Source organism: Fukomys damarensis, unplaced genomic scaffold, assembly GCF_012274545.1.
Source record: "Fukomys damarensis isolate Sample0158 unplaced genomic scaffold, DMR_v1.0_HiC HiC_scaffold_9, whole genome shotgun sequence".
Taxonomy (NCBI): domain Eukaryota; kingdom Metazoa; phylum Chordata; class Mammalia; order Rodentia; family Bathyergidae; genus Fukomys; species Fukomys damarensis.
In genome coordinates, this window is record NW_022900921.1 from 39,284,857 (window position 1) to 39,307,641 (window position 22,785).

Genomic DNA, 22,785 nt, shown 5'->3' on the forward strand with positions numbered 1-22,785 from the left:
AAAAAAAAAAAAAAAAAAAAAAAGGAATGTATGTGCCTCACGTAATCCAAAATTTTTATTTCACAGGTTATTCATAAATGTTGATATATGCTATTCATAACTGTGTAAATTATATATCTGGGGAATTTAGAATAGAGTTAGACTTTTAATTTTTAATTTTTTTGTGGGCAAATATGAAGACAAGCCAAAGCAGTGAACGTAATGTGATATGAACCTCTTCCGGGCTGAAGAAACACTTTTGTGTTATTTGATATTTTTGCTGCAGAATCCATGATGAACTAGATGATACAGAAGTTGAAGAGGCTCAAGAAGAAAAAATAAAATGGAAAGTTAAACTGGAATGTGAGCAAATTCCCAAAAAAGTAAGATTAAGTTGAATTATTGCAATCAGAGCTGAGAATAGAGGTGAAAAATCAGCGAGGAGTCCTGTTTGTCTCATCATAGTCAACATTTGGAACCCAGTTAAAGATCAAGAAAATTTGGTTATATTTTCTTTTTTTCTTTCTTTTCATTGATGGTTACATTTTTTTAAAAAAAGTTATCATTCAGGGGCTAGGGATTTAGCTCAGTGGTGCCACCTCCTGCTTTACAAGCACAAGGTCCTGAGTTTGATCCCCAATACCAAAAAATTTAAGATAAAGTAATGATTTATTCTGGTTTTGCCTGATTTTTCCCACATATCCTATATTATCCCAGATGGATAATGTGCAGTAAGTTTGGTATCCTTGTTTCTGAAATGGATTGTAAACTGTTAAAAAAAACTTCCCTTTCAAATTACATTAAAAATTTTAAGCATTTTGATATACTATCTTAACTAATTTTAGTGATTTATAGCTTAATTTGTAGGAGTAACGGAGTACCATGAACTGTAAGCTCAAACATAATTATGGAAGCTGAAAATCTGAAAACAAAACATGGACAGGCTTGGTTCCTTCTGAGGTCTGTGAGGAAGAATCTGTTCCAGTCCTCTCCTGTAGATCCTTAATATCCCTTAGTTCTCTTTTCTTTTTTTTTTTTTGGTACTGGGGATCAAACTCAGGTCCTTGTGCTTCCCAGGCAGGCAGCAGAACCACTAAGCTAAATCACCAGCCCAGATTAATATCCCTTAGTTCTTAAAAGCATCACTCTGGTTTAATTTGGCATTTTTCCCTGTGTGTCTGTATCTGAATATCCCTGTTTTATAAGGACACCAGTCATGTTGTATTAGAGCCTACCCTAGTGACCTCATCATAGGCAATGGCCTGATTTCCAGATAAAGTTCCATTCTGAGTTATTGAGTGTTATGGCTTCCATGTAAGAATCTTAGGAGGATACAATTCAGCCCATTACAAAGCCAATACCTGCTACTCTTCTTTCTTTTTGATTTATTTTTAATTGTGAATTTTAGTGCACTGCATTAAGAATGGGTTTGGATTAGCAGTGAGACTCATAAAGGCAAATGTAACTTTCACTTAACCTTGTAAAAGGACATAGGACTGAAGATAGCACAAGCATGGCACTGTCCTCTCTTGGAGAAGCCTCTCAGATATTGGAAACTTCTTTTGCTCGTTAGAACATATATGGCTACCTTGGTCAAGAGCTGAGGTTGACAATGGGAAGCAGCAACTTCAACTTGCCACAGAAATTTTTCATTACTTTAGACCCAATTTTTTATTCACATAGGACCCAATGCTTTAGACTCTCTTAAAAAGCTTTCTGTGTATCATATCCTATAGTAGACCAGCCAATGGAGCATTCGGATATATTACGTAGTTTCTAAGAAACTGCTCTGTAAAAAGATGAACATCTAGCTACTCATTTGAACAAAGGCTTGCTTCAGCCCATACCCTTTACTCACAAGACTATAAAATACACATGTACAGTATCCTCACTAATTTAAAAGACAGCACCCAGTAAGTACTCTACGTCAAGAAATAATATTGCTTTCTCTCTCTCAGTCTTTTCCTCTTTTTTCCCCTAGAACTAACTACAGCCCTGACTTGTATGTGAATTACTTCCTTGCTCTTTACGTTTCACTACTTATGTAGTCACCCCTAAGAATACAATTTTTTTTGCCTTGTTTTGTGTTCTGTACAAAATAGTATTGTTTTTATTCTTTTCTGTCATGTTTTTATTCAATTTTAAGAACCATAAATATTGGGTATACATGATGTGATCAAAATGCACCATAAAACATAAAAGTCTAAATTTTAAAAAATGTATAATAGTAAAAGACATATTGCTATTAATGGCCTTCAAAATATTCCCCGACTTCCAACGCATCCTATCATTCTTGCCATTTTCTAAAACAGTTCTGTAAGTCTTCATCTGTGAGTGTTTTTACAAGATATAATAAAAATACAGTGAATGTTGGTGAGTCAGGCTCGCAAAAGCATAGTGTGTCCTTGTGACCATTAATCACGTGTGTCCCTTAAATGAATGAAGATACACCTAGCAGATTAGTAAAGCTCAGATCTGGGCTCTGTGGTTCACTGACGTGTAGGCTAGCAAACTGAGGGGCAAACACCCTCCTTAGGTAGGCCTGTAGTCTGGAGGGAATGAAAAAGGAAAGAAGGAAGTATGCCCCTTTCTGAAGAGCTCCAGTCTTCACCTTTGGACATCAGTCTCCAGTTTCTTCAGCCTTCCAGTATATACTTGCACCAGTGACTCTGTGGTGAGTTTCCAAGCCTTTGACCTTGTAAATGGAGCAACAGCCCTGGTTTCTTGTTCTGCAGCTTCCAGCTTCTTGTGTTGAGCAACTGCTGGATCCTCCATCTCTCCAGCATGCAGACATTTGTCATGGGTTCTTCTGCCTCTGATCCCATAGAGGGGCATTGTGGACTTAGCTCTCTCAGATATTGGGGATGGCGATTGTGGACTCTTGCCGCTAATCCTGTAAGCCTTCTTAATAAATCCTCTTGATAATTTTGTAGGAGACCATCTTACGAGTTTATTCCAACCAGGGGGCCAAACAGGGATTAAAGACATAAGACACAGTATTTAGAAGGGGGCCCAGGGGACTCTTGCCTCTAGTGGCCAGAAGAGCCCCAAACTGGCAGTGCTCTTCACTTTATTATTAGAGTCACACAAAGAAGCAAGCAAGCATGTGACCCAGGGTTTGGGGAAGTTTCATCAGGTTCTCATATTTTACAGATTGCACCCAAATGTATATTTTCTTTAATCAGATTTCAGCTGCAGTTGACTCTCCTTAAAACTGGCTGGCACTGTCATGCTAACAAACAGACCTAAGGAAGGGATGGCTTGCTATCTCCTTCCGCCATGTTTCAAGGAGAGTTCAGCCCAGGCCTCAACCTTTATACCTGGTTTCTCACATAATTTTACATATATTTTCTTTTGATTCTGTTTCTCTACAGAGACCTAACGAATACAGTCCTCATCCACCTTATTCACCAGATCTCGCACTTGTGCAGTTTCTGGCTCCTCCCAAAAGTCCATATGACTATAAAAGGTAAACATTTTAAATTGATTCAGGATATTGGGGCAGCCATGACAGTGCAACTAAAAACACTCATGAAAGAAGACTTCCAGAATTGCTTCAGAAAGTGGCAAGAATGCTGGAATGAATAAGTGTGTTCAAAGCAACAAGGAGTATTTGAGGGAGGATTAATGGCAACACGTCTTTTATTACAATAATTTTTTTAAAACTAAACATTCACTGTATTTTTATCATACTTCACATAATTGTTTATTCTTCATATCAAAATAGTAATATTCCATTATTTGAATATGTGAAGTTAAATTGTTGGTAGATATTGGGCCAGCTCTCAGCTTTGGTGGTTGTGAGCAATCCTACTGCATTCTGTTACTGTACTTACATTCTCCTGTGCATATGTGATGACTAAGCTTCATTGTTACTTAGTTAGCTTGGGAGCTGGCTAGGAGTTTAGTAAAGCACACTTTAGGGTGTGTCTGGGTGAGTCAGAGAAGTGTGGCCTTGGGTCTGGATCTGGACCCTATCCCCTTCCTTTCTGGTCTTTCTAACCTCTGCTTTCCTACCACCATGAAATGAGCAGTATTCATCCACCAACCCCTTCCACCATGATATTTCTGCCTTGGAGCCTCTGAAACCATAAACCAAACAAACATCTCCTTTAAGTTGTGTGTGTCAGGTGTTTTGATTGCAGCAACGAAAAGCTAACCAAACAGGGCCTGGAAGCTCCTGAGATTTTAAGTCCACAGTGAAAGGCAGAAGAACCCTGAGTCTGATACCCACAGGTAATGGCAGTAGCAAAAGATGTACTTGCTTGAGGAGAATGGAGATCTTCAAATGCAAACCAACTTCTTCCTCCTCCTCCATCTCATTCCATCGAGGCTATAAACTTTTTGGATGGTAGCACCCACAATCAGGTCCTTCCCTCTCAGTTCACCGGCCTACATGCCAATCAACATCCCATAGAGAAACCCAAAACCAGGCTTTACTAATCTAGTAGATATTGCTTACTCCAGCCAAGTTGACAATTAATGACTAATGGTCACAGTACATAATCTCATTTCCTGAGAGGGAAAGTGCATGAGCATTTCCCTACCTCCTAACTGTTTTGAAGTTCACCAAGTTTTAGTCCCAGAAGCAGTATAGGTGAGGCTCTTTCTGTTGCTTCATAGACGTCCCTGCTCAGTATTGTCCTTATTTTTGCCATCTGATGAGGATGCAGTGGTATCTCATTCTTGTTTATTTTGCATTTTTTAGATTGCTACTGATAAGGAGCATCTTTTGATAAGTTTGCCTACTCAGGTTTCCTCTTTTGTGCCTATTCAAGTCTTCTTGTCTTTCCCTCACTCCCATTAGATCATCTGTGATTTTTTTTTTCTTGATGGATAATTCTTTAATCTGGATATGATTGGTTTTTATTTTCACTCTTGTGGATTATGTGTTGTACATCTCTGCTCCTTCTGTAATTTTCTTTCCACCCAGTGGCATTTCTTTAAATTTAAAAGTTCTTAATTTTATTGTCAAATTTTAAATCTTTTTTTTTTTTTGTATTGGAGATTGAGTTTAGGATCTTGCACTTGTGAGGCAGGCAACAGTACCACTGAGCTAAATCCCCAGCCCTTAAATCTTTGATACTTACTGCTTTCTATGTTTTTATATAAATATGCTAAGATAATAAAAATATTTTCCTGTATTGCATTCTGCCTTTCACTTTGAAGCTAATAATCATGAAGCAGAGAAGCCTAATTTCATTTCCCTTTTTTATTTTTATTATATCTAATTATCCCAGCACCATTCATCTGGGGGTAAAGGGCTGGCTTTTCCCCTGCAGTGTCTGCAGTGTCATCTCTGTCAAAGTTGAGTGTTCATGTTCAGTTGAATCTATCTTTGAACTCTGTTCATGCTTTGTCCCTTCCCAAGACCTCATGAGTTAATTACTGCACCCTTCTAATGAGGTTGAGATTAGGTAAGCAACTCTTCTCACCTATATTTTTGTCTTTTAAATGTGTTGACTATTCTTAGTTTTTGTATTTTAGAATCAGTTTGTCATGTTTCACAGAAAATCCTGATGGGATTTTTATTAAGCATGTATTAAATCTGTAAACTGTTAGGATTAAAATCTTTTATGTCTTCTTAAGTATTTCTCAACAGTGTTTTATAATTTTATTTATAGATGTCTTATATTCTTTTTGTTACATTTATTGCTAGATGCTTAATGAAACTATTATTGATTTACTTTTGTTCCTTTCTTTTCCTTCCAGGGATTAGGATCAACTCAGGCCCTCATGTGTGCTAGCCAAGTGCTCTACTACTGAGCTGTGCTGCCAGCCTTACATCATTATTTTTGAGACAGGGTCTCACTATAGAGTTCAGGCTGGCCTTGAACTCCCTGCGTAGTCTGGGTTGGCCTCAGACTCATGGTGATCCTTGTGCCTTAGCCTCCTGAGTGCTGGAATTATAGCATGAACCACCATGCCCAGCTTCCTCCATTTTTTATTAAAGAACCATTTTTTAAGTGTTGTTTTCTTGTTTGATTGAAAAACACCCATATATAAAAATGTGTGTAGGAAGCTGGGTATGGTGGCTCACGCTTGTAATCCCAGCACTCTGGGAAGCTGAAGCACGACAATCATAAGTTCAAGTCCATTTTGGGCAAATTAGTGATTTAGCAAGACCCCTTCTCAGAATTAAAAAAAAAAAAAAAAAAAAAAAAAAAAAAAAGACAAGCTGGAGATGTAGCTGAATGCAAGGGCCAGGTTCAATCCCTAATACAACAGAAAGAAAAAAAGATAAATTTTGATGTTTGTTAAAACATTTCTGAAAATAATATATCCTTATAGTGGATAGCTAGTTTGGCTAAAATAGAATTAAGTTTGAGATTATCATCCCGTGAGCTCTTGCTAATCACCATTGCAAAGGTGAGATCTTAATTTAATTCTAGTTTCTTGCTGACTGTGTTGTTCTCTCTGAAAGCCTTTACATTCTCTTTTAATTCTTGGTGTTCTGAAACTAACTAGCTTATAACAAATTTTGAATATACTATCTTGAATAGCTGTAAGTTTGCTTTAAACTTTGAGTTCTTTGAATCATATTTTCTTCTGGAAAAATTTTTCCATATTTCCTATGTTTTTAAGTCTCAGGTCAGCAAGCATTTTCTGTAGAATAAGACAGCAAATACTTAAGGTTTTTAAATGTGTGAAGCAAAATTGAGGGTTTTATGTGGGTACTTATATAATGAAAGAGATGTTTTAATAATTTCCTTTTTTCACATTTCAGTTTCTTTGGGTAATAGCTTTTTGTTTTGAGTTGGGGGGGGGTCCCTAGAGGAAATCTTGGTTGATTTTGTTATGGTGAGGGGTAGGGCAGAGAGAATTCGTTGTAATAGCTTTGTCTGTTTTTTATATATATTATTATTTCATCCTCATGTTTAACTGCATTACTCACACTCCTCTTAAGTCCAACCTCCAGAGCAAATCTCTGTTTTTGTGAAAAATTTGTTAAACTCTCAGTTACTGATGGATATACCTCACGTCTTATGTGCACACATGCGCGTGTACACACACAACCACCTGCTCTTTACATAGTAGTCTAATAAACCATCCTGAATGCAAAGCTTTTACTTGACAGAAATATGTACTAATTTATTTAAACTCCTTTACAAAAGGAGACAGGTTGTAATAACACACTTAGATACTTTCAAAGTTATACTGTGCAAAAAAAACAGCAAGAATCTGCTTCAGTATTACAGACCTGTGTTTTTTATGTAAGTGAGAGTACTTAATCACTCATGTGGATTATTGTAATATTTTGCATGATACACAGTGAACAGAATTTCATCTCTGTGCCTTTAAGCTAAACTTCATGGGAATTGGTACATACTGAATGTGGTAGAACACTTACCTAGTATATAGCTCAGTAGTAGGACACTTACCTGAGTCCCAGCACCAAGTAAATAAAGGTAAAGTCAACTTGACTATAACAGTTTTTCTTTTTGTCATCATTATTGACAAAATTGCTGTGTCAAGAGAAAAAGTTGGCTTTGATAGCAATGATACATCTGAAATATAAGTCCATTTCCAATTGGGCTGATACAGTTTCTTAGTGTTTTATGAAATGATGAAATGTTGAATCAAAATATTTATAAGGATCATCATTGCAAAGAAAGAAATGCAGTGTCAAAACTGTAGTTCTGTAATTACCTCTTGTCAAGATTTGAGGGTGTAGACTTTTAATTCAGTAAAATGCGTACAATTTACAAATTTAGGGTCTTCTCTCTTAACCATGAATATGTCATACTGGTTTGTTTGGTTTTAATTCTGGAAATTTTCAAATGAAGAATGGAGAGAATAGTATGTGAAACTCACGGGCCCATCACCCAACTTCAACAGTGATCAATTCATGACTAATCTTGTTTCTTCTGAAAACCAGGCTGCTTTGAATCTAAAGTTTTTAAATCAGAATTTAATTTTTACTTAGGTTAGGCACTTTGGAAACTCTGCAACATCACCAAAGAGTTTGCCATATAGAAAATCAAGAAGTAAAGACTATGAGTCATACAGTGATAATGATACCTGCAGTCAGGAACCAGAAAATAATTTTGAAAAAGAACTTCAAAAGTACATACGAGCTAAAGAATTGGCAAATGCTGTTCAGCTCCTGCCATCTTCTAAAGAATCTATGACAAAAGAGGGAGTAAAAGCTACCAAGCTGTGTAAGTACCAAACTGTTTTATCATACACTATGTATTTAGAGAAGCAGTCACAGTTACCTGTATTTCATCTTTGATAAGAACATGATTTTCAAGGATCTTTACACCAAGTATGAGTTTATAGGGGCAGGGCTGAGACCCCAGTGTGAACCGCTCAGTGTTTATAGGAAGGAGCCAGGGATGTAGGTAGGGCCCTGCCTCCATCTAGAGAGAAAGCTGAATCCATGGCCTCCATGAGTGAGGGATAGTATGTGCCTGTTAGTGCTACTGTCCTATAAAGAATTCCCTAGAATGGTTGTATGTCAAACTGTAACTTAGAAATATATTTTAGATCAATAAAGTGAGATTTAGTCATAGATAGGCCAAATGACAATTGTAAATGAAATTTTTTTTTTTTTGGTGGTTCTGGGGACCAAACCCAGGCATGCTGTACTGCTGAGGTACACCTCCACCCTTTTTAAAATTATGAGACACAATTTCACTAAATTGCCCAAGATGGCCTTGAACCTGGGATACTTCTGCCTCAGCCTCTTAAGGCTGGGATTTCAAATGTACATCACCATGCCCAACAGCAAATAAAATTCTTAATGCTTTTACTGTTTTTTTTTCCCCCTTTCAAGGATTTTTTCTGTTTAGAGTATATCTATAGAGCTGGGGATTTAGCCGCCTGCCTTGCAAGCACAAGGTCCGAAGTTCAATCCCCAGTACAAAAAAATATATATATCTGTAGATAAACTTAATCTATACCAAATATTTTAATTGAAAGTTTTAACTATAATATGTGAAGTCATTTTAAACAGTTATAGGTTTTTCTTTTGTAAAGCTGTGGCAATTCCTAATTGGATTCATCATACCCTAAACACTTAAAAAGAATCTAGCTTGTAGCTTACAAGGTTGATTTTATTCTTTTCTAGTTTTTTCCCCTAAAAATACCTTATATATTTTCAAAAACAGTGAATTGGTAATTTAGGATATGTAATGATTTTCTTTGGTCTCTTAATCAAGGGCTTTTAGAAAAATAATTCAGTTACTAGTTTTTCTTCACTGGGCTATAGAAAACTCTTACTGAATTAATAAGATGTACTTTTTTTTTTCCCCCAGCTTTAATTGAGTTTATTGGTTCATTTTAGGGATACATTACAGTTGCATTCATTGTTGGGATCTTGTACCTTTGCATGACAAGCCTTGATTCTCATTTTTTCCCCTTACCTCTGCCCTCCCTTCACCCAAAAAGATGTACTTCTTAAGAAGAAACTGATATTATTATGCTTTTATGTCATTTTAAAAATTAACTTTCATATTTCTAGCTGCTAAACCAAAACATAAAAATCTTAAGCCTGGTCACAAGAATGGTAAACAGAAGAAAATGAAACGAAAACGGCCTGGCACTGGAAACAAAGAGCCAGATGCCTTATTGCAGAAGAGCAGTCCTCAAGGAGAGGTATGGGAACGTGGGCTTATAGGAACTCAGTACAAGACAGTAAATGGCTGTTCTGGACCTGTTTTTCTGGGGGCTTTTAACTGGATGGCAAATTTTTTATTAGGCAGTAGTAGGTGGGGTTAAAGAAATACAGACATTCTAGACTCAGACGCATACAAAATCTGTCCCCACCTCCACATTTTACAATGAAGAATCCAAACCTCTGGGGCTCAGGTAATGGCCTGCAGTTACATAGGACCAGCAGGTGTGAAGCTTGATTCCTGGACCCCAGTCAGTTTCCCTTTTCTTTGGTGGACCTTGACTCAGAGGACTATTCAGCCAAAGCTGACAGCTCTGTGACATGAAGAACAAATTCTGTCATATGTTAGAATTTAATAATATAGTCAAAAATCCAAATATTTAAGCTAAGATAAACAGTATTAATAAGATAGAATTTTGATAGTCTTACTAATGAATAGCAGGACATTATTGCAAAACAGGTCATTAAGTGATTTCTATACATTAGCTCCTATAGTTGCACATACTGTAATACTTAAATTGTATTTACTAATTTGGGATACAGAAGCTGTAAACTGTACTACAAGTTAACACACTAAAGTAGTTCATGTTTCTTAAGAGCTAAAAGGGATTTTTAAATGTTCTTTTTGTTTTGTATATAAAAATCCTTTCCTTTTATGCCTTTATTACCTCCTTTGACGGTATATGTCTAGTTACTTCTGTTAATTTGAGCCAGTCCCAGACATCTCATTGAAATTATAGATTGCACAGCTCCTTGTTCAGCCTATCATTCCTAGCTTTGTCTCTATTATTCTGAAGATCTTTCTTAGACTTTTTATCATAAGTACTGGGATTTTCATTAAGTTTTTTAATTCATTTTTTATAAAATAAGGGCAGAGTATAATGAAATATTCGAATAAACACATGCTAATATTTGATGATGGAACGCTGTTGAAACTGAGAAAACTTCATTTTTAAATTGATGTTCAGACGTCCAGATGTTACACCTAAAGCCCAACTTAGAATCTGAATCACTTTTTAATGTCTTAAAAGGTAGTTTAACTTCATACAGCAGAATAAAATATTTAATTTTCTGTTTCTCACTTTAGTTTGTTTTTGTTTTTGAAGGATGGTGCACCTAAGGAGAAGCAGCAGCATGTGAGAATGAGTCAGGGATTCATCAACCAGCACACTGTGGAACGCAAGGGGAAGAAAGTCTGCAAATACTTTCTTGAAAGGAAATGTATTAAGGTATAAAAATGTGTAAGCAAAAAGTATGGTTTTACAGTAATATACTAAAACAAATTGCTGTTTCCATTTGACACTCTTTTACATAATACCTGTAGGTTATTAGAATTTTCCTCCTAGAAAAGATTCTATCAGAAAATTTTAATGCAATACTCTTTTATGTTTTAAAAAATGCATCACTTAAAAAAATGCTTTGTTTCAAAAATGTTCAGTGCTTAAAATTTTAAGCAGTTACGTGATGTGTTTATAACACAGCTCATTAAGAGGTAGACCATCCTGCTTCTAAGACTTTTATTCTTTCTGGAATTATTTGCTTACTTAAAGTTTAGTAGGTCATTTAATGACCTACCTGTAAGTGATAATGCCTTGTTTCTGTACTTTCTTTTGACCAGGGAGACCAATGTAAGTTTGATCATGATGCAGAAATGGAAAAGAAAAAGGAAATGTGTAAGTTTTATGTACAAGGATATTGTACCAGAGGCGAAAACTGCCTGTATTTGCATAATATCCTGAATCATAAGATATAGCAACTTAATTTTTTTTTTTTTTTTTTTGTACTGGGGATCAAACTCGGGTCCTTGCACTTTTGCACTTGAAAAGCAGGTGGCGGAACCACTGCGCTAAATCCCCAGCCCTAGTAACTTAACTTTTCCTAGGTACTTATATGAACATTTTAAAGATGCAAAAATTTTAATGAAATGAGATTCTAAGCAATAACAAAACTATACTAAGCTCAGTTTAGTATCAAAGATATCGAAATGTGCATAGATTCACACACACACAAGAAAAATAGCAATCCTTTGGAAAAATCTCTCAAATGAAGATCCTTTCTGCCCAACCTCAGTAGTATAGTTGGTTCATGAGACTTGGTCAAGTCCCAGAGAAACATTATCTCTGCTGTGACACTGACTAATTGAATCTATATTCGTATGAGCTATTTCATAAGAAAGGCAGGAATTATATAATTTGGGAGTACAGTACCTGCTTTCTGTTTATAAACTGTATAGATGTCCTTTAATTTGAAAGTAACCTTAGTTCTTCAGTGCAAATGGTATAGACATGTCGTGAAGATATGGAATGTGAATCTTGTAGGGTGGCAGCACCTTTGGTAAACATAAAAATGGTTTTATCTTCACTGATTTTGATTTCCCCCATTTAAAAGAATGCTCTAAAGTAATTGTATTTCTCGAGGTATTTAAATATTCCCGTCCAATATCAATGAAACATACCTCTTTCTATTGATAGAAACATACTTTCTATTATGAGAACAGATATGAAGAAAAAAGTCTCTTGCAGTAGTCACTAAATCTGATACATATCTTTCTAAAATTAGATTTTTAAAAATTTTCAAGCCTAATCTTATGGTACAGACCTGGAACGAGGCAGTAGGATTGAAAGTTCCCGTCAAACCTGGTCAATTTAGTGTGACTTTGTCTCAAAAAAGGGCTAGATATATAGGCAGTGTGAAGGCCTGTTAACACTACTATAAAAGTCTTTAAAATTTCTAAAAGATTTTTCATGTAGCCCAATTAATAATAATTTATTGTCTCATACTTTAAAATAGAGAATTCAAGACTGGCATGGTGGTGCCAGAAATCCCATTACTCAGGAGGCTGAAACAGGAGGATTGCCAGCCTGGGCTGCATAGTGAGTTCAAGGCTAGCCTGGACTACATAGTGAGACCTTGTCTAAAAAAAAAAAAAAAAAAATAGAGAATTCACTGTTTCTACTAGTAGGAAAGATACTTATGTAGCAAAAATATAATAATTATGGGGTCAGGGATTTGGCTCAGTGGTGCCTGTACCTGAATCACAATTGCAAGGTCCTCAGTTTGATTCCTGATTACCCCCCCAAATAATCAAAATATATATATGTATGTGTAGTTATAATATTAAATTAATAAAATGTAGTTGGATTAAAATTGTACTCTTCCTTAACATTTGTGCTACATGAATATCCTTGCAAGTTTTATCACACAGGAACAAAGTGTTATCAGGGAGAGCATTGCAGGTTTTCACATGCTCCACTGACTACTGAAACACAGGAACTGTTGGCTAAAGTAAGTACAATTATTATAACATTTTAAATTTTTTCTTTTTAAAGATTATGTTTAAAGGAAGGGTGAAAATTTGAAAAGGGAAGCACTCTTTTGGGCAAGTTCTCATAGGTTAAAATGTGGATGGACATATTAGGACTAATACCCTCAGAATGTATTTAATACTTAATTGCTTATTAATTTAATTACTTAATAAGTAATGTGGAAATCATTTTTATGTACTTTTTGTGTAGCTGAGTTTTTAAAATTCATTTATAGCATAAATTGGAATGTTCTTAAAACCTTTAATGTAGTTAGAAACTTCAATAACTTAAGTAAACAAAGGGGAACAGAGCACAGCAGGGAAATAATTGTTCTGCTATAAAGACTAAGAAGGAAAGTTAGAGTCATAGAGCCATAAACATTTTTTGAGTTATATCAGATAGACAAGTAGTGCTTTCAAAGTGTTTTCTCCAAGTATTCTTTTAGTCTTTGAGGAAAGATTATTGAATTATTTATTATGCTCTTTTATATTTTTTAATTTCCTGTATGTTAATTGAAGGTATTCTCTTCAAAATTAAAGTAAAATATATATAAAGGTAAAAGATTTCTTAAAAACAAGTCTCCTCTGGAGGCTGAGGTAGAAGGATCACTTAGAGCTCTGGGCCAGCTTGGACTGCATAGTAAGTTCAAGGCCATTCTAACTACATAGTGAGACTTTGTCTCAAAACAAAAGCAAAAAAACATCATTTCTCATCTTGTGGCCGAAGTTCTCTTTAGCATACACAAATATTAAAAAGTCAAAAATGCTTATTTCTAGATATTTTTATGTTGTAAAATATGGAAAGGTTACTGTGGAACTAGATAATGTACCAACTATTTATTTATTTATGCAAAATATTTATGGGAAAATGATAGATGTAAAAATTTTAATACCCTCTTATAGATTCAGATGAAAGTTACTAAAATCTTTTGGAAAATAAAAATATGACAGTGTAATTAATTAGATACCAATGCTTAAAATGATTGTGCTTTTTTTTTATGTATATAAATTAGGTTTTGGATGCTGAAAAGAAGACATGTAAATAAAATAGTCTAAAAAAGGTAAAACTAGTGTATACTACATTTCTTACAGTCTAAAACCTCTACGCATTTGCATGTTAATCTCATTGAGGCTTATTTTCTCAAATAGATATTTTTCCTTCCTCTCCTACTAAGAAAATTATGAAAACTATTTATTTACATAGATATGTGGATCTCCATTGGCCTGCCTCCATCTGACTTTGCCTTTCATTTATATTTTTATTCTCTTGTGTTTCTTTGTACATTGATTAAATGTGTATAATTCACTAAGCGATATATTTAGTTTTGCTTATGGTACTCTAAAATTAGTGACTTGCTATTTTCACTCATCATTATGCTTCTAAAATCCTTTTATGTAGGTGTATCTGTCACTCATTTTTATTGCTATATAGCATTTAATTCTATGAATGTTATAATTTAGTTCTTGATAGACATTTAGACTGTTTTTAATTTTTTAATGCAAACTGTTGTAAATATTCATATGGATTCTCCTGGAATAAATTAAGGTATATGCCAAGGAATAAAATTGTATAAGTTTAAGATACCTTTTTGAAAGTATTTAATACGGGCCAGGGATTTAGCTCAGTGGCACTGCACCTGCCTTGCAAGCACGAATTCCTGAGCTCAATCCCCAGCACCAAAAAAAAAGTATTTATAATTGTTTATATGGCTATAAACTTAAAGAATTCCTTTTGTTCCATGTTTTTTGTGAATACTTTTTTTTTCCTTACCAATTTTTGTTGTTTTTTTTTGTTTTTTTTTTTTTTGTTTTTTTTTTTTTTTTTTTTTTTTTTTTTTTTTTTTTTTTTTTTGTAACAGAGATTGAACTCGGGGCCTTGCATTTGTGAATCAGGTGGTGGACCACTGAGCCAACCCAGACCCAGCCAATTTAGTATTTGTAAAAATGGTTTCTCATAGCTTTCTTTGCATAAAATACAGCACCTTTTCTTTTTCAGTTTTATCCTAGTGAAATGACTGTTGACATGGTTTTCCATGTTTCTGTTGGTCCAGTTGCCCTTTATACGTTAATTTTGTATATTTTTTTATATAATCCCTTGTGAAGAGTGCATGACAGGTCTTCTCCCATTGCATAGGCTGTCTTTTCACTTTTTTTGAGGCATCTTAATGCGCAGAATTACTCATTTTGGTGATGTTTTTGTTTATGGTTGGCTTTATTTCTACTCAAATCTTTCCTTATTTAGAAGTGGAAAAGTAATTTAACCTTTTTTTAATTTTGGGATTTTGTTTTATATGTTTATACTTTGTCCATTTAAAGTTTTTATCAGTTCACAGTTGCCATAGTAATGGTGCTTACCAACGAACGTATAGCTCTACAGAATATAACAAAAAACATATTTTTATGCATCTGAGGATGGCTGGAAGTCTAGGCTGGCCTTGGCTGGACCTACTGTTGTTTCATGCAGCAGTTCTGCTGGAACAGGTTTTTGGTACTGGAGATCGAACTCGGGTCCTTGGGCTCACAAGGCAGGCGGCGGAACCACTGAGCTAAGCCCTGCTTATTCTTACTTGTCTGATGTTTATCTCATTCTTTTTCTGGGACCAGCTAAGGCATGTTCTGTTCTCACTGGGAGAAGCCTAAGAGGGCAAAACCAAATTTGCATCACTTTGGCCAGAGTGATCACATGGCCCAGCTTGAAGCCAAGAGTAGAGAAGTACAGTCTACCTTTTGTACTTTATGTAGGGGAAGAAGTATAGATTATACATGAGAAAGAGTATGGCTGTGACTGTAGGGATAAAAAAAGAAGTAAAGGTAATTGATTCTTTTTAATGGTATGAGTTTAAGACCTTTTATCTTTCCTTTTCTTTTCCCCTACCCCCAAAATGGATAATGAGATTTCCCAAGCATCAGTTGATTAAAAAGACTGCTCTTTCCCCACTGACCTATAATGTCTCTTCTGGTATGAATCAAATTCCACTAAGCAGTCTGTTCCTGCGATCTCTATTTTTGGTCTTTTTTTGATAGCATACTGCCTTAATTCCTGTAATAAAACTAATTATTATCACTCATTTTGATTGTAGGTTTTCTAGTAGGAGTTGGTATTTCCTTATCGTTATGTTTGCTTTTTCTTAATGGCTAATGATGTTGCGAGCATCTTCATGTGCTCACCACCATTCGTCAGTTAGATGTTTGCCCTTTTGGCCTAACAGCATGCATCTTTATCCATAATATTACATGACAAAAAATGCAACACTATTTGCCTAATACATTGAGTATTTGGTATGCACTTTGATAAATTAAAACTACATCACTGAAAATTTTAGCTTGCCAATCTTTTTGCATTTATTTTATTACTCTACATGTAACATTTTAGACATCATGCTTAAGTAATTTTTTTTTGTTTTGTTTTGGGTTTTTTTGTTGTTGTTTTATTCTGTTTTGTTTTGGTACCAGCAATCAAACTCAGGACCCTTGCGCTTGCAAGGTAGGCAGTGGAACCACTGAGCTAAGACCTTGTGCTTGGAGGCAGGCGGTTGAACCACTGAACTAAATCCCTGGCCCTTCTTAAGTAGTTTTAATGAGTACTATCAAATCTTTCATACAGTAAATTATTGAACAAATTTTTCAGAGAAGGCTCTTGGTCAATATACTTTAACCCCTTGGTATCTTCCATTTGCATACAGAGATAATAAATTGTCATGGTATATATTCTTGGTTCAAAATTATTTTCCCTTTAAACTCCATAGACACTGTTCCACTGTCTTCTGACATTTAGAACTGCAAGAGAAAAATCTGAGGTCAGTCTGACTTTTGCCCCTTTATATTTATTGATAACCTGCTTTCTATATCTGGATACTTCCAAAAAAAATTTTTTTTTTTTTTTTGGAGACAGGGTCTCACTATGTAGTTGAGTCTGACCTGAAACTCAGTATGTAGCCCAGGCTGGTCTCAAACTCCCAGTGATCCTCCTGCCTCAGCCTCCCAAGTGCTGGGATTACAGGTGTGCGCCACCACACCTGGCTTATCTCTAAAATTGTAAAAAGTCACCAGGATATGTGTAGGTGTTTCTTTCTTTTTATTAAATTTTAAAGATAACCTGTAAGCCTCCTTCATCTATAGGCCTACTTCTTCAACTCTGCAAAGTTTTCTTCAGTTAGTTCTTAATTATTATTTCAGCTTCATTTGCTTTCTCTTCTGTTTCAAGTATTTTAATTATACATAGATTATATCTCCTAGATGGGCCCTCAGCAACTCTCTTTTTCTCTTTTCATATGTTAATTTATTTGACCATTTCATCTGTGGGAATTTATTTTGTTTTGCGCATACTGTTAACAGTTTTGCATCTACTCTAACTTACATGCTTCATTTAATTGTTTAAAGTCCAAGAATGCTTCCATTTGCTCTATTACTATCTGGTTTATCATTAAACACCCACCTCTAATGACCTGTCTTATAAGATGTTCAACACTTTCTAGCTCATCTGTGGAGACTGGTAAATCTATTTTGAGAGGAGGCAAGCTCTGTTCCTTTCTTCTGAACTGCAGTCTTAAAACCTAATGGCTTTTCTTTACAATGGGGTCCAAAATGTGGTCTTCCCAAACACCAGGGTAGAAGAACATCCTGACAGTAGTCTTTATGGTAATTTCTATGATGCTGAAAGTTTTCCTACAAAATTTACCACCACTCCCACTTTATTTTCACTGTGCTGGGGTTCAAATTTAGGCAAGCATTCTACCACTGAGTTACATCCCTAGACTTCAGTATTTTTTAAAAGCAAAAATACTAAATAGGACTGGTTAAATACTTTAAAATTTTTACCATGATAAAATACGGGTAATATTTGCCATTTTAACCATTTTTAAGTGTACAGTTAAAAAATGTTAAGTGCACTCATATTATGCAATGATCACCAAGATCCATCTCCAGAGCATTTTTTATCTTCAGAATTGAAACTATGTACATGAAACAACTCCTCATTCCTCATTCTGCCTTGTCCCCAGTCCCCAAGGAGCTGTCATTCTACTTTCTGTTTCTGTGATTCTGACTAGTCTGGATATCTCATGTGAGGAGCATCTTGTAGCATTTATCCTTTTTGACTGATTTATTTATTTAATATACTGTTCTCAAGATTCATCTATATCGTAGCATGTCAGAATTTCTTCCCTTTGAGGCTGAGTAGTATTCCATTGTATGTATAGTTACCCATGTGACTTATTCACTCATTCATCCATCAGTAGGCACTTAGTTTTCTTCTATGTCTTAACTGTTGTGCATAATGCTGCTGTGAACAGAGATGTGTAATTATATCTTTAAAATCTTGCTTTTGATTCTTTTGGGCTTACTCTATTTTTGATTACTTGAGGAATCATCATACTGTTTTCCACAGTAGCTGTCTGACCAGTAGTGCCCAAGGGTTCTAATTTCACCGACCCTTATGTGTTTGTTTTAATTGACAAGTAATGATAGTAGTGGTGTGTGAGGTCATAATGGTGTGTGAGGTAGTATTTTAATTTGTATTTAGTGATCCTCAGCATAGTATTTTCATGTGCTTAATAGTCATTCATATAATCATTTTTGGAGAAAGGGCTATTCAAGTCCTTTGTTACATTTTTTAATTGAGTTTTTTTTTAAAGTTTTAGGTTTTGTGTATTTACTGTAGATTTTAACCACTACTGAGATAATTTGCAGGTAGTATCTTCATTCTGTAGATTGTTTTTTCACTAGGTTGATAGTGTCCTTTGATTTTTTTTACTCTGTTGATAATGTCCTTTGATGCACAAAAGTTTTTTAATTTTAAGAAGTCCAGTTTTGCTGAGTGTGGTGGTGCATACCTGTAATGCCAGTACTCAGGAGCCTGAGGCAGGAGGATCTCTGTGACTTCAAGGCCAGCTTGTATTACATAGTTCAAGGCCAACCTGAACTGTATAGAAAACTATTTGCTCTTTTTCAAGATTATTTTGATTATTCAGGATCCCTTGAGATTACATATGAATTTTAAGGAGGGTTTTTCTATTTTTTTAAATGTGTCATTATGATTTTGGTAGGAATTGCACTGAATATGTAGATTTCTTTGTGTAGTGATTGTCTACCAAGCATATTGTCTTCAGAACCATGAACTTTTTGGTATACTCAAATAGATTTTTAATTATTTTCTATTCAGAATGTTCACTGTTAGTGTGTTGAAATGCAACTGATTTTTGTGTTGAGATTGTCTGCTTATAAAATAATGGAATGGATAGTTTCTTCACATGATGAAATATGTCATACCCTAAAAAAGAACGTTAGTAGCATACTTAATAGGGTAGCAGTAGAGGCATTTCCACTAGAAGAGTTTGTGTCCCAGTGGCATTGTCCAATTTCTAAACTTGAGTAAACAGGTTCAAACTTTTGAGTAAAAATTACAATTTCAGACCATTTGATTTTCCTCTGCGTGCTTGACATTTTCTAGACCTAGTCTTTCTTGGTAAGATTGGTCTGTGATATGAAAGGATGTGATTTTTAAAAATTATATAATAAAACATTCACAAGATCTATATAAATTAGTAAACTAATATTTTCCAAGTAAACAATGCAAGATATTATAAATTATGCATGGGCAGCCAGGAGTGGTGGCACACACCTGTAATGCCAGCGCTCAAGAGGCTGAGGCAAAAGGATCACCCACTGCGAGTTCAAGGTCAACCCGAGCTACATAGTGAGCTCAAGGCCAGCCTGAAATACATAGTGAGACCCTGTCTCAAAAGAAAATAATAATGCATGGGCAGAAATATCTACCAGCCTGCTGTAGAGACTAGTAGATACCCCCGCCCCCAGTACCAGGGATCAAACTCAGGACCTTGGGCTTGTAAGGCACGTGTGGTGCCACTGAGCTAAATCCTTTGCTAGTAGATTTTAATGCAGCAGTAAGATTCATTGACATAATTTTAGATTCCATACTACAACTTGAAATCTGCTTGCATTTACTTTTTTCAGGTTGGCAGGATTTTTTTTTTTTTTTTTTTTACATCTCCATATACAAGAAAGAAAATGGGGTACTTGTTTTTCTATATTTGGCTTATTTCATAAATACCATGTAATAATTACATGCTTCTTGTTTTTAGCCTAAATAGGTTTTAATTTTGTTTCTTATATGGATCATATATAGTTGAGCTTTGCTTTGTGAACTAAATGAAAACTCTTTTGATGAGTGACTTTAAGCCCATTCACATTTTTTTAATAGACTGCACATTTGGGTTAGTTTATCTTTATAATTAATTGTTACTTTTAAATATTCTTTCTCTATATATTTGCTCTTTATTAAAACTTTTTCCAACTCATTTTTATTTTTTCCTGCTTTTGTCCAATAATTCTTACTATATTTCCAAATTTCTTTCTTGTTAATAGTAGTCTTTCTTTCCATGAGATTTTTTTTCTTATTTCTGAAGCCAGTCAACTCTAGTTTCATTATTTCCATTTTTTTGTTGTTCCATTCTACTGGAATTGTAATTCAAGGTGTTCTCTAAGTTTCCCAAAGAATATTTAATTCACTTTGGATTTTTGTGTGTTTCTTCTGCTGCATGACTTTCCAGGTGTAGAGAAGTCATGGGGAAGCTAAGTGGTAATTTTCACAACCTAATATGTATATATTCTTTTCTTCTGTAGCTTTTGTACAGATGAAGAGTGGTTACGTCTGTTGTCTGTTCCAGCCTGAGCTGGTGATTTGGAGTCACTCACAGGATTCCTCACTTCAGGGGTCCTTTTGTGTCCTTCTGCTGATGTGCTGCTCTAACAGTGGCACAGAGGGATGGAGTTGCCCTGTGCAAGTGAAAGAAGGGATTGGTCTTCAACCAGATGTGCCAGCTCTTGAGACAGGAGAAGAGCACAAACGCCAAGATGCAGGCTTGTGGGTTCATGTGGCAGTAAATTGCAGCTGTGTTTTCTGTTTGAGATTTCTGAACAAAATAAGAAAAGTTAGTCTTGAATGAAGATATCAAGAAGTTAGGAAGATACTGGGATAATATAAGTTAGATCTCTACATGTCATTAAATACTTTGACATCACATTTTTAATGATCACTCACAGTTCCATTTTATAGCTTAAAATTTATGATTCCATGATTTTTTTAAAACCAATCTTCTATTGGACATTTGTTTCCAGTTTCTTACTATTATAAATAATATACCATTTCTAAACTTGGTGTTCTTAGCCTTTTTTGTGGTTAAAATACAGGGGTATAGTATTTATCTTTCTTACTGGTTTGTAAACATAATCAGATTATGCATCTGTATGCAGTATAAACTTAGAGTGTGATGTCTGAAACACAATATACAAATATAAAACTTTCCAAGTATAAATAAGATTCTTAGCTGGATGTGGTGGCACACACTTGTAATCCCAGCACTCAGGAGGCTGAGGCAGGAGGATTGCTGTGAGTTCGAGACCATCCTGGGTTACATAGTGAGTGCAAGGTCAGTCTCAACTACATAGTGAGATCCTGTCTCAAAAACCAAAAAACAAAAGATTCTAAATATGCATTTTTATATAGTACTGATTATTATCAATACTGTAAACCAACACCATAATCATCATAATGTTTTATTGCTGGCAAAAATAATAGCATCACTAACTTTCTGTACGTATAGAAAACACAAAATCTTGTAAGACTTCTTAGCATATTTGATAGTATAAGCCAGAGTAATTTTGGTTGTAATCCAGTCTACCTAAAATTGTATGTATTCCAAGCAAAGATTTATCAGGCAAGACATAAGAAAGGAAGAGACCAGGATAGACCCCAGGCCCTCAGAGGGAAACTGAGCTGAGAACAAGCCATCTGTCAGTGTTGCTGTCGCACGTTGATTATCCAATCCCTGGTGATGTCTAGGAAGAAGGGGAAGACAATGCCCCAGCAGCTGCTGGAAGAAATCAGAGTAGAAAGGCTGAGCCAGGTACATTACAAAGCCTTTCATAATTTAATGAAATTGTGTAAAGTAGTAGTTACCTTCAAAATAAATACTTTAGGGCCAGGGATTTAGCTCAGCGGTTCAGTGGCCTGCCTTGCAAGCACAGGACCCGAGTTCAATCCCTGGTGCCAAAAAAAACCAAAATAAATACTTTATATCTCCTCTGAAGAGCATACATAATTTTAAGGAATCCAAGATTCTATCCTACCTCACATTTGTAGATAGAAGGCAAATTTTATGTCAAGCCTATCCATAAACTAATAGCAGCCAGTAAGCTAACCTTAATGTGCACCTACCATATGCCAGGAAGTATGCTGTTTTATTTTATACTGCTTAACTTTCTTTAAACCTCACAGCAATCTTATGAGCTGGATGGATAATATAATCTACATAGAAATGGATAAATAGGAACATTTACTTTATATTTTTTATTTTTATAAACCCTGCAAATATTTGTAATTAGTTATATGAGACAGTCTAGCAATATATTTCCTAATATGGCCTCATATACAGTTTACTATTTAGAAAGTATATGTGTTTATACATATAGTATAGATAGATCTAAGAAGAAACTCTTATACTCCTGAGGCAGTTCCCATCTTACCTACAAGTTAAAAGACCAGGCAGTGATTTGAGAGGCTGAAGTCAGGTGGAGAAGTTTATAAACTTATTATTTTTTAGTAGCTTATTTTGAAGAGACAAATACACTGCTTGCGTTAAATTGGGAGTGAGATGTACACTCTCTTAAATGGCCCTGTGCACCCACAGTAGACCATAGTCTCATACCTGTGTTACGGCAGCCCCTTCCACCTGATTGCCTGCTCTATCCCCTACTCTTCTCACAGTTCGCCCCAGTTTCCTTGGAGTAGACTTCCCTCTGTACTGCTTCAGCCTGGCCTCCACTGAGTCCAAATCCACCTCTGCCTCGTTTTTGAAGTGCTCTG

General features: G+C 35.2%; 1 protein-coding gene across 2 annotated transcripts in view; it reads left to right on the forward strand.

Moving 5' to 3' along the window:
- The window catches only part of Zc3h8 (zinc finger CCCH-type containing 8), a 26,796-nt gene extending 5,804 nt beyond the window's left edge, over positions 1–20,992 (forward strand). Inside the window, exons 2-10 of one of the 2 annotated variants that reach the window (XR_002025836.2) lie at positions 266–362; positions 7,907–8,141; positions 9,446–9,579; positions 10,705–10,827; positions 11,217–11,328; positions 12,774–12,883; positions 13,916–13,963; positions 16,649–16,699; positions 20,544–20,992. Coding sequence is in view for 1 of the 2 variants with exons in the window: in XM_010638186.2 (XP_010636488.1) it covers positions 266–362; positions 7,907–8,141; positions 9,446–9,579; positions 10,705–10,827; positions 11,217–11,328; positions 12,774–12,883; positions 13,916–13,948 (844 nt within the window). In the remaining variant the exon portion in view is untranslated. The remainder of the gene's footprint in view (positions 1–265; positions 363–7,906; positions 8,142–9,445; positions 9,580–10,704; positions 10,828–11,216; positions 11,329–12,773; positions 12,884–13,915; positions 13,964–16,648; positions 16,700–20,543) is intronic. The other variant, XM_010638186.2, reaches the window with a different exon arrangement.
- The last annotated feature ends 1,793 nt before the right edge of the window (positions 20,993–22,785 follow it).